Source organism: Podarcis pityusensis, assembly GCF_964106645.2.
Source record: "Podarcis pityusensis genome assembly, chromosome: 3".
Taxonomy (NCBI): domain Eukaryota; kingdom Metazoa; phylum Chordata; class Lepidosauria; order Squamata; family Lacertidae; genus Podarcis; species Podarcis pityusensis.
The window spans coordinates 96,509,936-96,526,451 of NC_138026.1; the positions used below are offsets into that span (position 1 = coordinate 96,509,936).

General features: G+C 39.1%; 1 protein-coding gene across 3 annotated transcripts in view; it reads right to left on the reverse strand.

Moving 5' to 3' along the window:
- Positions 1-16,516, reverse strand: part of KCNK2 (potassium two pore domain channel subfamily K member 2) — a 135,215-nt gene that overhangs the window by 37,934 nt on the left and 80,765 nt on the right. For 2 of the 3 annotated variants that reach the window (XM_081000583.1, XM_081000585.1), the window contains exons 4-5: positions 7,814-7,995; positions 6,332-6,518 (exon numbers count right to left, since the gene is read on the reverse strand). In XM_081000583.1, coding sequence (XP_080856709.1) covers positions 6,332-6,518; positions 7,814-7,995 — 369 coding nt within the window. The remainder of the gene's footprint in view (positions 1-6,331; positions 6,519-7,813; positions 7,996-16,516) is intronic. The other variant, XM_081000584.1, reaches the window with a different exon arrangement.

The window sequence follows — 16,516 nt, forward strand, 5'->3', positions numbered from 1 at the left end:
AATTTCAGAAGGTGGTACTTATGGGATACCTGTTGACTCAATGGCTGCTGGCCTACCTGGGTTATCTTAGGTTCCCAGTCTGTTTTCCCATACTACTTAACATCTATGTGAAATGACTGTGAGGGTTTGTCAGGAGATCTGAATTGTGATGCCACCAATTTGGAGAAGATGCCCAACTCTTATCTCTCATTTCCATCACATTCCAGAAATGCTGTTGAAGTTCTGGAGCCGGTAATGATGGAGACTAAAAAATAAGGCTTGACGCTAAGAAGACAGATGAGATTCTGGTCAGCAGAATAGCTACTCCAGGAATCAGGATTCAGCCCTGTGGTGTTTTCTGGAAAGCACAGATTCATAGTTTGGGAATGCCTATGTATATAGTATTGACCCTGAATGCTCAGGTGACATCTATGACCAGATGTGCTGATGCCTCACTTAGACTAGTGGACCAACTATCTCTAATCCTGCAGTAGGCAGGTAAAATCTAATTCAAGTATGCCCTTTGTGATACTTGTCTTAATAGCATCACATCTGAAGTACTTCAAAGTGTTTCACATGGTGCTGCCTTTGAAGAATGCTTGTGATCAGAAGCATATTACATCATTTCTGAGCTGCATTTCTCCCAGTTTATTTCCAGGCTCACTTCAAAACACTAGTAATGCACCTTTGAAGCTCTATATGGCTTGGACCCATAGTACCAAGGACCACCTTATTGAATCTGCAGAGGCCCCCCCTGTGTTTCCCCAAATCATGTATAGCTGAGACCAGGGAGGGGACTCTTTTGGTGATAGTGTCCAGACTCTGGAGTTCCTGTACAGAAAAGTCCACCATGCTGCTAATCCTGATGGGATTTCACTACGGTGCATGGTTGACCTTCCTTTTGTGGAAGAAATGTCAATTTTTAGTGCCTTTCTTAAAAGCAGCTTGATTGGTTTTATTCCTGTTCTTATGGATTGCTCTTCCAGTCTTCCACTGCGTTGTTTCTTCTTTTGAATTATGCCTTTAGCTTTTTATTGTATTTGTTAATGTTTTATAGTACAAAATTGTTCAGTTTTTATTTTATACGAATTACCCCCTTGTACTGGCAAGCTTGAACATTTAGGGAAGACAGGATATAAATGTTTCAAACAAGCAAAGTAAACTAATAGCAGAGAACTTCAAATCTCAATCATATTACTATGTTAACTTGTATAAAATTATCTTTCTGTATACCTAATATGGAGAATTGTTTTAAAGAGACATCAAAATTGAACCATATGGAGCTTTAGATTAGTTTTCCTCGTATACCAGACCACATGCAGCATGGAAAACTGCTTTTGAAATTGGTTTAATAAAAAATAATAAAAGTGATGACATTAGAAGTAGCTGTTAAAGAAAAAGCTTAAAAGTTCAACTATTGCATTGATATTGCTCAACTGCCAACAAAAAGATACAAATTGTACCTATGATTATTGTACCTATGATTGGCCCCTGCACCTGAGAAGTGGAAAGCAGACAATGTAACACAAGTTTTTAATGAAGGGATTCAGGAAGAAACAGGAAAATTATAGGCCAGCAGTTCTGGGAAAGTTTGTGGAAAGCATTTCTAAAGATAATATAAAGAATATAGAAGAATGTATTGCTGATGAAGAATCAATATGACTACTGAAAAGGTAGTCTCATTAGTCTTTCAGAGTTATTTGAGAGTATTAGAAGCATACAGACAGAAGTGACCCAGTGAACTTTGTGTGGCTGGGCTTTGAAAAAAGATTTTGACAAAGGCTCTTGCCAAAAAAGGCTTCTGAACAAATTTAGCAGCCATGGAATAAGATTATGGGTCCTCTTCTTGATCAGCAACTTGTTAAAGATCAGGAAGTAGAGAATAGGAATGAATAAATAAGTTCTCACAATAAAAGAATGTAAGAAGCCAAGTTCTCAAAGGATCTGTATTGGGAGTGAGACTCATGCAATTCCCCTTGTTCATAACTTTTTCTGGAGTTAGAAACAAGTCACAAGGTGGCTAAGTTTGCAAATGATACCAAATTATTCAGGTGGTAACAACAAAAAGGGATTTTGAAGAGCTCCAACCAAATATTTCCAGACCTGTGGAATGGGCATTATGGTCAAATCCAGTTAAGTGTAAGGCCGTGTGCAGGGGAGCAAACAACCCTCACATCATAGGGCCATGGTGGGTAACCTTTTGAAATTGCGTGTTAGGGGTTATTATTAAGGAAAATAAACTTGCTAGTGTCATAATGTCTTTACTTGGAATACTGTGTATAGTTCTGGTTGCTGCATCTCTAAAAGGATATTGTACAGCTGAGAAAATGGCTACCCAAATCATCAAGGGCTGGATCCGCTCTCCTGTAAGGAAAGGTCCTAAAGTTTGCAGCTACTTATTTCATTTAGAAAAAGGCAACTGGGGATGTAGAGCATGATAGACATGCATAAAATTACCAGAACATAGACTCATCAAATGAAGTGGAGTAGTGGAAAATTCAGGACAAATAAAAGGATGTACTCCTTCCCACAGCCCATACTTAAATTATGGAATCTATTTTCATATATGTGGTGACAACCATCAACTTAGAGGGAGGCGGGGAGTGGGGTTTGTTGGTTGGTAGTTTGGGCTGTTGTTTTTTCTGCTCTTCTTTTTATTATGTATTTTGTGTTTTTATCTTGCATTTTTACATTGTGAACTGCCCTGAGATGAAGGATGGGATACAAATTTAATAAATAAATATAGACTGGACAAGCAGAAGAATGATAAAGCTGTCAAAGACTACTAGTCATGATGGCTTTATGCTCCTTCCAGGATCACAGGTAACATGCTTCTTATATAAGTTGCCAGAGAACAACAGCAAGAGGGCTATTGTCCTCATATCCTGTTTGTAGACTTCTGGTTCATCACTATGAGATAGAAGCTGGTGGACTAGATTGGCATTTGGAATGAATCAGCAGGGTTCTTCTTATGATCCTGGTTTGAAGCGTGTGCCTAGACCATAGCTTTCTGGTTTGAATGTCACCAAAAACACATTAAGCAAAGCAAGAATTAAGTCAAGAATATGAAGTGTGTGTGTGTGTGTGTGGTTTCGTCTTTACCTGCAGTACCTGTATATGGCTTAAATCTTTTCCATAAGTTGCAAGAGATGCAGACACAAGTCTGCGCCCTCCAAGTAACAACTTGGTCTGGATTGTCTACTGTGACCTATGGAAGATTAGTGAGTGGATCAATTACTTAGTGAGTAGACAACATTACTTTGGGTCCCTTTTCTATTAAAAGCCTGGGCAAAGGTCTGATCAATTCAAGTTGTGTTTGTTTATTTATGATTTGCATTTATAGCCCACACTTTACCAAACGTACCTAGGACAAGTTGTAAAAATATAAAAATTAAAATAAGTATAATGTATAATTAAAATCATAAAAGAAAAACCACAAACTCTCTCACTCACAGACACACAGATATAATGTATACTCTTAAAGCATGCAATATGAAGTGATCCAGCAAAGAAAGATAAAGCAATATATAAGTATAATCCAAATTTAAGTATTAATCTTCTTTTGTATACCTATGGATATAATGCTGGAACCTACACATTTTGCCATGTTTTCTTTCTGTGCAGTGGGATTAGAGCCTCAACATTTTCTTCAAAGTTTAATCTGTTATGCTTTTATTTCATCTAAAGGAGACACTATGTCAGAACAGTCTCAGTCAGCTTTGATCCCGATCTAGACTACTCTTACCAATAAAGTTGTGACCTGTTCAGCATCCTGTCACGGCTAAAATGGCCGCTGTTTCTTTAATGCGAATAAAGCTGGCTCAGCATGAGTCAGCAGCTTGCACCAGGTTGTATATATAGAATGAGAAATGCTAGTTTGTTGCTGAGGCTGGTGTTTGGGTTGGTTGGTTGGTTGGTTGGTTGGTTGGTTAGTGCGTGCTGGTGTGTATAGTTATTCAGTCGTGTTTTGCACAAAGACTTTTAAGAATAAAACTCTGCAAGGATATTCTCGTGGACTCTTTTATGCAGACAAGGGTCCGAGGACCAGGCTGAAGAGACAAAGGGAGGTCCGAACCCTTTCCTTCTTTTTTTGCTTTTTACAAACACTGACACATCCATGTTTAGCCTGGTCTCTTCTGCAAAAGAACCTGACAGTTAGTTCCTAAAAAGAATACTTTGGCACTTGGGAATTTGAAATCCTGCTGTAGGACCCCTTCAGACTGATATTTTATTGCAGGTGAAGTCTGCAACCATGGCTTTGGCCTAATAACTGTCCATTAGTGGTGATTGTACTCTGCTTCAGTTTATTCTGCAATGCTTCCCCAATGCTACCACATTATTGCTGTCCAGACGGTCTACAGTGCAGCGAACGTGGGACAAAAATTAACCAGAGCATTTGCGGTGTAACTGTTAAGGGATTTCAGCAGAAAGTTACAGGATATGCATGGATTGGAAACAAAACAGTGTGACCACCCCAAAGTAATTGCATGTGCATTGAAAACTGGGTCACATGTGACTGCCCCCATGAGCACATACTATGATGCATGTGCAATTAAAAAAAAATGCCAGGAGGGGTCCTTTGTAGTTCTTACTTTAAGTCCTCCACTTTTTACTTTTTGGTAGAGAGTCAAACCAACAGTGCAGATAGCCCTATAAAGGTAAAGGGACCCCTGACCATTAGGTCCAACCGTGGCTGACTCTGGGGTTGCAGCGCTCATCTTGCTTTATTGGCCGAGGGAGCCGGCGTAAAGCTTCCGGGTCATGTGGCCAGCATGACTAAGCCGCTTCTGGTGAACCAGAGCAGCGCACGGAAACGCCGTTTACCTTCCCGCCGGAGAAGTACCTATTTATCTACTTGCACTTTGATGTGCTTTCAAACTGCTAGGTTGGCAGGAGCAGGGACCGAGCAACGGGAGCTCACCCCGTCGCGGGGATTCGAACCGCCGACCTTCTGATCGGCAATTCCTAGGCTCTGTGGTTTAACCCACAGCGCCACCCGCGTCCCTAGATAGCAGTATAGTTAGCAGCAAAATCCATATGAAGCTGCCACTGAATCAAGGCTATTGGTTCATTTAGTTCAGTATTGTTTTTACTGACCGGATTTCAGGCAAGGAATCTCTCTCTGCCCTCTCTGGAGATCCCTGGGATTGAAGCTGGGAGCTGTTACATGCAAAGCAGATGGTCTGCCACTGAGCCACAGAGAGAATCCCAATGTACGGAGGTCTACATCAGGATATTTTTTTAAAAATTAGTCTTTTCTTGATATGACACTAAAACTGTATGAAATTTTTTTGCATCAAGTGGTCCATGAAGTGGAAAATGTGCAAAAAATTATACTAACAGAAATTACTAACATACTCTATGTTCTAGTCAATGTTCTACAGTTAAGTGAGCCTTTGCACATAATGTTCCTACTGTAAACATAACCAGGGTAAGCATTTCATTGCATAAAAGCAAGATAAAAATACCAGTTCTATGGCTTTCAATAATATACCAGTTTTGATAGAACACCAGCCAGGAGAATAGATGCCTTTGGGAATGATTTATGCTTCCTTCTATGTTGGTTTTATCGACATAACCATACCATGCTCCATTCTTGTCTATGAGGATCACAGTTTTTTGAGCATGGAAATAGAATCTCATTGTCATTTTTGTATAATATATGCATATGAAAGCAGATAAAGGAATCAAGTTTTTCATGCATGTTTCATACAAGAAGAAAATGACAGCAATAGAACATTTTCACATTTTAAGACATACACATTTTAGTAGTCGAGTATGAGCCTATATAGATGAAAACATTATGACATATTCTCATATGTCAGAGTCTATATTTCAAAAGCCTTTCAGGTCCTTTTGATAATGTTTTACAGAGATAAATGAGGCAGTTCGTTGGTTGTATTTTGCTGCTGATAGCCTGGTATCCAATATTTTAATGTTTTTCTTATTTTGTTTGTTTGTTTGTTTGTTTATTACATTTGTATAGTGCCTTTCATTCGTAGAGCTCAGGACGGTTCGCAGCATAAAAATACAAGATAACACCACAACATACATTTCTTAGTTGTTGTGGCTGTATATTCCATGTTACAATCTGTAAATCACACTGATTTTTCTTTTATATAAAGAGTGGTATATAAATGAAATAACAATTTAGTAAATAAATAAGACACTATACTGCTTGGAGGTTGTTGGGTTTGTTTGTTTGTTTGTTTGTTTGTTTGTTTGTTTGTTGTTTACTAACAAGCAGTACATAAATATTAAGGAATAAAATAAATAAATAGTGTACACATCTCTGTATATTTTTAAAAAGCTGAAACAGCAGACTTTAGTAAAAAAATTATAAAAAACTTACCTGCAACGTAGTCACCAAACCCAATCGTTGATAGGGTGATAACTACAAAATATATTGCATCTAGTGTGTCCCAGTCTTCTATGTGCTTGAATATGACTGCAGGGAGAGCAACAAACAGCACACAACCAAACAGTATGAATATTATTGTCGATATGATGCGAATCTTTGTCTGACTCACATTCCATTTCTGGGAGGGGCGGAAGAACAAAGAAAGGGAAAGGTGGGTGGAAGAAGAGAAGAATCCATTATTAGTAAAACAGTGGCTTTGTATGTGTGCATGTATGTGTTTATTAAATGTTAATGTTTTTACTAAAAACCTCTAGGCACAACGTTTAAAAGTTTCTAAGAAAACAAAGCATGCAGCAAAACAGCACTAAGAGCAAAAGCACAAGGTTGACGTAGTGGGGGGGGGGGGGAGAACCTTTCATGGGTACAAGGTAAACAAGTTTCAGCAATGAGTCTCCCCGAGACCCAAGGAGACAAGTCTCATAAGAAGATAGCGTGGGCTGACAATAGAAATATATGATTGCGAAAAATGTAGAATAAAGTAAAATTGATGCGCTTTATTTTCTTATGCCTTAGGTTGTTTTGGTTATATAAATTAGTCTCATTTGGGTTCTACACATTTTGCCTTCAAGGAATTTATTTCCTAGGATAATATAGTGTGATGTTGGTTAAAAAAAAATGGCACCAAAGTCGCTGCAGGAATTCAATGTCGGGAGGGAGGAATTCAACTCTTACCCTTTTAGGTCTGTGGTCATGATACATAAACTCCACAGGTGAAACTAAAGTAAATCTTTACATGTGCTCTGGGAAGGCTCTTATTATTAAAGTGAGTGCAATGATTCTTGTGCATTTTCCCCCAACTCAAGTGCCTTCTTATTCAGCTTCCTTTTCCCTCCTTGCTTTCTTGTGCAATGTGTTTTTATAACTTTCAAGGCCAAAAGCTCATTGGTAAAGGCTTTATATACCAGTAAGCACCAGGGTTTTACAATTGTCTTAGGCAACTTAGATAGATACTGCAGAAAAAGTAGTACAATTCACCCCATGGCCATTTTTCTTACTATTACTTTATTGGGGAAAGTAGTTTTGGGAGGTGGCATCATGATGCAGAGAAGTGCAAGAGATGTTTAGCCCTTTGTGCACCTTTACATCTCTGCTCCAAATAATCCACCCCATAGCACAGTCCTTGGTAGCAGGGTAGCAGCACGGCCAGAGAAGAAATGCAGTAGGTATGGTCTTTGCTCTGGGAACCTAAACATGTACTTGTTCACGCTACATGTAGCTGTACACACTTTACCTCTTGATAACTTCTAAAGCTTTTCCACCATGTAAAATGATTAACTGCATTCTTGTAGTTTTGTAGTGGATCCCGTTATATGCTTTATATTATTATTATTATTATTATTATTATTATTATTATTATTATTGTAAATTACAGAAATTATTTGTGGTTCAAGACAACATGTTTAGCATACTTACAACAAACGTGTCTTCTACTTTGGCGATTCCTTTCCCAAATATGGTCCCAAGTTGATCTCCAACTCCAGCCAACAGAAAACCAAAGAGAGGAATTCCCAGTAAGGCATAAATGATGCAGAATATCTTTCCACCTTTTGTACGTGGCGAGCTGTTCCCAAATCCTAAATTACAAACAACTTGAGCTGTTGATAAATCAGTTAAAGGCATTAAATTACACATCTAATTTGTACTGCAGATAAGGACACTTTTTAAATGTTCCCTAGGAGTATATATCACATTAAAACATTCATATGGAGATCTTACCCTAATTGGATTGCTAAACTCACTTAAAACTGAACTGCACTTGGGTGTTCTGCAAGGAAACAATCTGTCTTTCTAACACAGTGAAACTGCCACTGAAGAGCCCTGTTACTCTTTACAAATGATATCACTATAGAGGCTTTCTTGGGAAAATTCATTTCAAAGAAGATTTTTCTGGTGCTTTAAGAGAACCAGATACTCATAGACAGCCACTAAATAATCTACTCGTACAATATGAACTCATTATTTTTCACTGCACACCCTCAAGACCATACAGAAACAAAACCCCACCAACTTTACTGAAGCTGAAGATTTTACTTGAACTGTTCACATAATGTATGCCATGTTTTGCTAAATATAATTAATTCAGTGGCACTTGAATTGTATGTTGTAATATACAGTTACTGACTCACACTTGTGTGCATGAAAGGTGTAAGCTGGGCTCAGGTTGCCAATGCAGGTGGAACTTAGCAGGCCTCCTGCAGCCTTTTTTTCTGCCCTCCCATTCTTTTTTCCTCCTTGGTGCTTCCTGGAACAAACAATGAGCCATGCAGCCAGTGGCTCCAAGCTGCAAGAACCACCAAGTGAACAAAATCTCTCCAAAAGGGACATTTTATAGCCTGCATCTTTGTTAACCCAAAGACTGCATGATCCTTTTTGTAAGAAAAACTTTTTCATCTTCATTTTACTGCTAACGGATGGAGACTTGTTGGCTGTAACTTCTAGAAATTCTGAGTAAAACATCCACTTATTTGCAAAGCTAAGTGACTGTGATTGATTTTAGCCTAAGTATTTTTGTGGGGAACGTTTGTTTAAAGGTGGATGAGGGCAGATGCAAATCTAACCAAGTTTTAATGTGCTTAGAGCAATCACCATTGTGCTAACTCTGCTATAAAAGAGTAAGACTCTTTCTTCCAAACCTATATCTCCAACATCATATATATTAAGGTTGGACCCTTCAGTTTTGTATACCCATCAGTGAATTGACAAAGCATCAACATCTCCTTAATTACTGTAGCAAGTTAATATGGTATAACTTTGGACACTGTAATAAAATGTTTTTGCCTCTGCCTTGCCCACTCTCTAAACTTGGCAGAAGTTGCTCATTTAGCAGCTGTGTGCATATATCTAAGCATTCTGTTCAAGTCTCTTCTTCCCAATGAAAGATAATGAGAAAACCTCTTATACCCCCCCCTTTTTTTTGTCTGGTCTGGATGCTAAAACTCATCAAGATTTGCAACATGTTATTTAAGCAGGTCCTGTTCCAGCTAAGAAATCAGTGCATGACCAGGGAGAAGAGTTGGTGGAAGAAGATTGGAAGAAATTTAAAGTTTATTTACAGAAACATTGTAAAATTAAGGAATGTTAGAAGGATGTTGGAATGAAATAATGCGGTTTTAGCAGAAATGCTATAAAGGATTAAGGAAAAATAGATTGCTAAATGGTGAAGGAGGGAAAGTAAAGTTACATTATATTAAGATAGAATAGAGGACAAAAACTGGAAAAGATGGAAAGGATTTGCTGAAATAGTTAATTGAACTAGAATACAAAAAAGGGAGGTGTGAGGAGGTCAAGGAAATAAGCAAATGAAAGATAAGTTATGGGAAGATTTATTGTATTTTTTTCTTTTTTCTCTCTTTTTTTCTTGTTTCTTTTCTTTTTAATATCGTGATGTGATGTTTTGTATTTCTTAAATATGCTGTTTTTTAATTCTTTCTTTTTGTAACACTTTAAAACTCAATAAATATTACTTTTTTAAAAAAGAAAGAAATCAGTGCATGAAAGTAGACTTTTGTATGTATACAACTTCAGGGGGGGAGGGGAATCAGAAACCCATCAAAATCCACATTAGAAATTGCATCCAAATATGATTGCTTGCTATCCTCACTGCATTGCTTGAAACAAGTAGCAGCTGGTACAATGAAGCAGAGTCATGGAGCTACCATCCCAAAACAGGCATCACTACATCTTACCTGTCCATGACTGGGATAAAGTTGGGATTGTGCAGATGCACTATCAGGAGCACCAGATTGGCTCCATCAGTGCATCTGCACCATCTTAGCCTCACCCCTGCCCTGCCCTGCCCCATTCTGCCCAGGCAAACTATAGTGACACTGGTGTCAGCTCTGCCCTACCACACCACATCAATGAAATATGTGGTTAGATAAATATCCCTATATGAATATTGGTATATAGCTTTTTATGTTATTGTCATTTTTAGAGTCCTCCCTATAACAGAAATTTCTCAGCGTGGCTTACAAGATTATTATTATTTTTAAAAAAGATGTTTTAAACGCAATAAAAGAGTAATACAACAAGATTTGATGCAGCATGAAGGAAAGCTCAAAATCTAAGACAAAAACAGGATAAAGAACAAAGTGCTGAGAATAAAACAAGTAACTAGTTCAGAGCTTTCCAAACTGTGCACTGTGACACGTTGGTGTGTTGACTGCAGTGTGTAGGTGTGTTGTGTGAATGCTCCCCAACTCCTCCCAGGGCTGGAAAGGGGTTAGTTTAACCTACGGTTTGCTAGAAAAACTGAATTACTGTGTCGCAAAAAGATACACGTCTAAAAAGTGTGTCACCAACTTGAAAAGTTTGGAAAGCTCTGAACTAGTCACTTGTGAGTTCATATTTTACATGTTACCATAGCTGCTTTGAAGTATAGCTTGAGAAGCATACCTTCATGGTGTTATACCAGTATACTTGAAGGAGCATCCCCACCCCCATCGTTCAGCCTGGACACTGAGGTCCAGCTCTGAGGGCCTTCTGAGGGTTCCCTCACTGCATGAAGTGAAGTTACAGGGAACCAGACAGAGGGCCTTCTCAGTAGCAGCGCCCGCCCTGTGGAATGCCCTCCCATCAGATGTCATGGAAATAAATAACTATCTGACTTTTAGAAGACATCTGAAGGCAGCCCTGTTTAGGGAAGTTTTTAATGTTTGATTCTATTTTTAATATTCTGTTGGGAGCATCCAGAGTGGCTGGAGAAACCCAACCAGATGGGTGGTGTATAAATAATAAATTATATTATTATTATTATTATTATTATTATTATTATTATTATTGCATGTTAATATAAAAATGTGTACAAAGAGAGTAAGAAGGAGAAAAGAGTGAGTATATCCACAGTGGTACCTCGGGTTAAGAACTTAATTTGTTCTGGAGGTCCATTCTTAACCTGAAACTGTTCTTAACCTGAGGTACCACTTTAGCTAATGGGGCCTCCCGCTGCCGCTGCGCCACCACTGTGTGATTTCTGTTCTCATCCTGAAGCAAAGTTCTTAACCCAAGGTACTATTTCTGGATTAGCAGAGTCTGTAACCTGAAGTGTCTGTAACCCAAGGTACCACTGTATATCCATACCTATATCTATACATATACATCATTAGTTCACGTGTCCTGTTAGCCACAGCAAGAAATGACCTATGACTTAGAATGGAAAAACCATAGTGCTAATGGCGTCTTCTTGTGGTTTGCTTATAGAAAAACAAACCATGAATGCTTGCTCACATGTACGTACTGCTAAGTGAAGTATCATGGTTTGTTCCTCCTGGCTCTAGGCAGGGCAGAGTGACGCAAGACCAGCTGAGCAGTATACACAGTTGCTAATCACGATGCTGTGCCTCCACAGCTGGAGGCAATAATGCTTCTGAATACCAGTTGCTGGAAACCACAGGAGGAGAGATTGCGTTTGTACTAAAATCAAATTATGGGTTTCCAACAGACATCTGGTTTGCCACTGTCAGAACAGGATGCTGGACTAGATGGGCCACTGGTCTGATCCAGAAGAGCCCTACTTATGTACCTGTGCTATTTCTTAAGCCATGAATCAGGCACATTGTTTCTCTGTGCGTATATGTGTGTTTCAAGGAGAATGGAAATAAAATAATAAATCAAGACAAATGTGGGTTGTCTAATTTTTAAGCAAAAAAAATTCTGTTCAGTAGATGTGGCATATATAACTGGCCAAAGAGGACATGGCAGTGACGATACACAAGACATTACATTTTGGACCAGAGTACCTAACAGCTTGAGAACACCTGTTGACACTGAGTTTGAGCATCAATTCTACGTTAGCTGAAGCATTAAGCAGCAAATTCCATGAGGAATTTTAGTTGAGAGAGAACACTGTCCCATAATTACCTCCTTTTAATTCAGCTTGTTGCTCAGCATAGTTTAGCTTTTATCATGATTTGCTCTCTTTCACAGAACCTACAGTATTTCTCAGCTGGCACGTAACATCTCTCTTCTGTTGGAACAATTTTAGTATGCTATATTCGGATGGTGCTATGCTTTGGCACAGGGTTGAAGACTCACTGTGTGGAAAATTTTCTTGCAAAGTATAACTGTCTCATTTTCAGTCTATTACTTGCTTTTAATATAAATCATTACACATTTTAAAACCAGACAATGTTAAGTTTAAAACAAGGGGGGACGTTACAGAGAAATTACGCTTCATGCCTTTGCAGGAGACGTGGAGGGGAAATGTGAATGACTCATGCTTCTGCCCCCTGGCATGAGTGGTGGGAAGGAAAGAGGTATATCAGTTATAGAGAAATGAACATTATGTCCATGCTAGGAAGAACATATATCTTGCCTTGGGCATATACCTTCCCATCTCCAGGATGCAACAGAAGAAGGGAAGGAAGGTCACTCCATCAACTCTGCTAGGAAGTCAGTTACTGCATCCTCCTTTCCCTCAACTCCATTAGGTTGCTGAAGAAGAGCTGGGGAGCAGGATTCTGCTGAGAGACCATCAACTTTGGGCTTCTCTTCTGCTTGAACTGCTTCCATTTCAGCTAGCCATTTTAAAAACTTTCTAACTAAGTCTGCATACACGCTAGCCCACCCGTAGCAACAAAATGTAGTTTTTCTCCACCCAGAATCATTCACAGTCATCCTCAACATTCTGCTTTCAATTTAGATTGATTCTAGATTCTGCTGTCCAAAAAGATGGGTGTGGTTTCTTGATACATGTTTGAAAACCTTGCCCCTGGTTAGGTTATCCACACCCTTTCTTCTCTGCACATGCCCCAGGTGAATGAAGATGGTAGCCGAGATTGTGATCACCACAATGCCACTGGGCAAGTGTGGTTATGCACGAACCCATTGATAGAACCACTTACAGCTGTTCCCAAATAGACACACTGTAGGGTAACACAGAATCAACATTTTATTTAATGAGCTTTTATATTCGGAATGAAACCAGTTTCTCAAGAAGCACTTTTCAGGGGCAAAAAATATGCAGTATATCTAGATTCTGTGTGAACTACGCAGAAAAAACCCAGTACACAATTCTCCATTGGTTCTAGAATATGCAATCTAAGAACTTCCTTCCCAATCCCTTTGTCATGTATTTATATTGTAAACCTGAGGATAGGGATTGTCTGATTTCAGATTTTTGTAAACTACTCTGGGAATGTTTCAGCTGAATAGGGAGATAAATATGCTTTAAATTGGGGTGGCTATTCTTTTTTGGAAGACAGAAGTGCCTGGCGTTCTCTGGTCCATGGGGTCACGAAGAGTCGGACACGACTAAACGACTAAACAACAACAACAAAATTCTTTTTTGGACAAAGGACCCATGGCAAAATTTCAGTCGAAAGTGGGCATGGCTGAAGTGTAGAACGACATAATTTTTAGCCCTTTTTCTATGAGTTATGAATGATAAAGTTCTTCATATCAGTTAACATTGGGAAGAACTGCTCGCAGTGGTAAAGGTAAAGGTAAAGGACCCCTGAGAGTTAAGTCCAGTCGTGAATGACTCTGGAATTGCGGCCCTCATCTCGCTTTACTGGCTGAGGGAGCCGGCATTTGTCTGCAGACAGTTTTTCCAGATCATGTGGCCAGCATAACTAAGCTGCTTCTGGCGAAACCAGAGCAGTGCATGGAAACGCCATTTACCTTCCCACTGGAGCAGTACCTATTTATCTACTTGCAGTTTGATGTGCTTTCAAACTGCTAGGTTGGCAGGAGCTGGGACTGAGCAACGGGAGCTCACCCCATCGAAGGGATTCGAACCTCCAACCTTCCAATCGGCAAGCCCTAGGCTCAGTGGTTTAGACCACAGCGCCACCCACGTCCCTCACAGTAAGTGGTCCCAAATAGTGATGCTATCTAAAGTGTGTGTCACACTTACAGGCTTGCCATCAGCATCTGATTGGCCACTATGAGAGTGGGGTTTAATTGGTTTAATTCACACAGAAATGGGAAAATGCCTATGTGTATTAATGAAGGTTTAAAATGGAAAATGGCTAAATGTGTAGCACTAACATTGGGGTTTTTCCACAGTAATTTTCTAAGAGAATCTAAGTGCCTAAATGGGTTAATGATTACCTGTTGATTGTTTTCTGTTACTCTAAACTGAATGTAACCTAAAGGTAAAGGTAAAGGTACCCCTGACCATTAGGTCCAGTCGCAGACGACTCTGGGGTTGCAGCGCTCATCTCGCTCTATAGGCCGAGGGAGCCGGTGTACAGCTTCAGGGTCATGTGGCCAGCATGACTAAGCCGCTTCTGGCGAACCAGAAACGCTGTTTACCTTCCCGCCGGAGTGGTACGTATTTATCTACTTGCACTTTGACGTGCTTTCGAACTGCTAGGTTGGCAGGAGCTGGGACCGAGCAATGGGAGCTCACCCCGTCATGGGGAATCGAACCACCGACCTTTTGATGAGCAAGTCCTAGGCTCTGTGGTTTAACCCACAGCGCCAGCCGTGTCCCTCTAGTAATGTAACCTAGTGAGTTGCAAATTCACCATCTTGAAAGGGTGGTGGCTTTTAGTCTTTCTCTGAATGCCACAGAGAACAAAAGAATGTAAAGGAAGCTCTCCAAGAAGCTGTATAGCCTTAGGCAGCCTGAGGCCAGCTGGAATGAGTGATAGAGAAAGTGTTTTGATTTTTAGAGCTATCTTTTATTTTTAAGAGGCTGAGCCTGTGCTGGATAGTACAAACCATTGTATGGACATTTTGGATTTATCTTTGATACTTATGTTATGTTTTTGAAGAGTTCTGGAGGTAAACTTTGAATGATTTTTTAATGGGTTCATTTCCAAAAGGAGTCAGTTCTTATGAATCCAGTCACTTCATGCGGTGTAACATTAATATCTGCAATATGGACTGGGTGAGCTTTTGATTTGATACAGCAGAACTCTTCTTATGTACTTTAAGAAATAATGCAGAAATAGGAATCTTAGCTTTCTGTACTTCACCCTCTCTGCTTCTTCAAGACAACCAGAGCCACTCTAAGAAATAACAAACCCATACTTTTCTAAACTAGAAAAGGCCATTCCCCAGACTAGGAGGCAAAACACTATCTTTATAAACCACTCCTATTCATATGTACAAGATAATGGGCAACCACAAGTTCAGATTAATCAGAATATTCATAGTTATCCCCTGATTTTAGTATGGTACCTCTCCATACTGGCTTTTAAGCTGAAAATGTGCAGGAGGTAAGCTGGGTGCAATGAATAGTTAAATAAGCAAACAACAATTTGTAGTTTGGATTCTTTCCATACTTGGACTCCAGAGAAATAAAGAAACAACCTTGAGATGTTGAACCTTGAGGATACCTAATCTAGGAAAACTTGTATAGTCTAAACAAAAATTAAAGCTGAGCATCAATTATCTTGATACATAGGAATAATTCATAAACTAACAAAGCCCAGTATCTTTTTGTTTTCTAAAGCAATGGAATAGCACATAGTTTTCATCCCAAGTCAAACTGCATGTTGAAATATGGACCAGTGAGTTTTCTCTTGTCTGCCTATGTTACTTGATCAATGAAATGCATTAGCATATGATGTAGGTTGTGGAATACTCCAAGAACCTGTGTCAAAAATACTTACATCATAAAGTATAACAAGTTTGGCTATCTAGGTATCATACAAATGCTTTGGCACTTCTGCCAACCTTACAGTGGGGAGGAAGAAATATATGCTGAATCAGTTACGTATTGCTTCTGTGGATTCCATTTACCATATCCATATTACCTTAAAACAGGGAACTGATGAGTGGCTTGGTGTTTAAGCAAAAGTGGGGTTTGAGGAATTTGTGTTGTAGATTTCAGGTGTTGTATATTTATATTTTCTAATGTTTCCATAGCTTGTAAAAAAAAAAGTATTTATTCCTAAAGCCAAAAAATAGCTATATGCTTTGACTTTATTATAAGGCTGTTCATAATTTCAGAACCAATGTGCATAGTACCAACGAAATACAATGGGAAGAGTGATATTGCTCAGTCCATATAAATGGACTGTTTTGAAGCAATCAAACTGGATATTTTAAGATTCAGAAAGGTACTATCTGCCAACTGGTATCCATTTCAGCTTTGTTCCTTATGATGCAATTTAAGGCCCCTATTCATCATTTTTGGGAGGCATCAGAAAGGGGGCAAATATC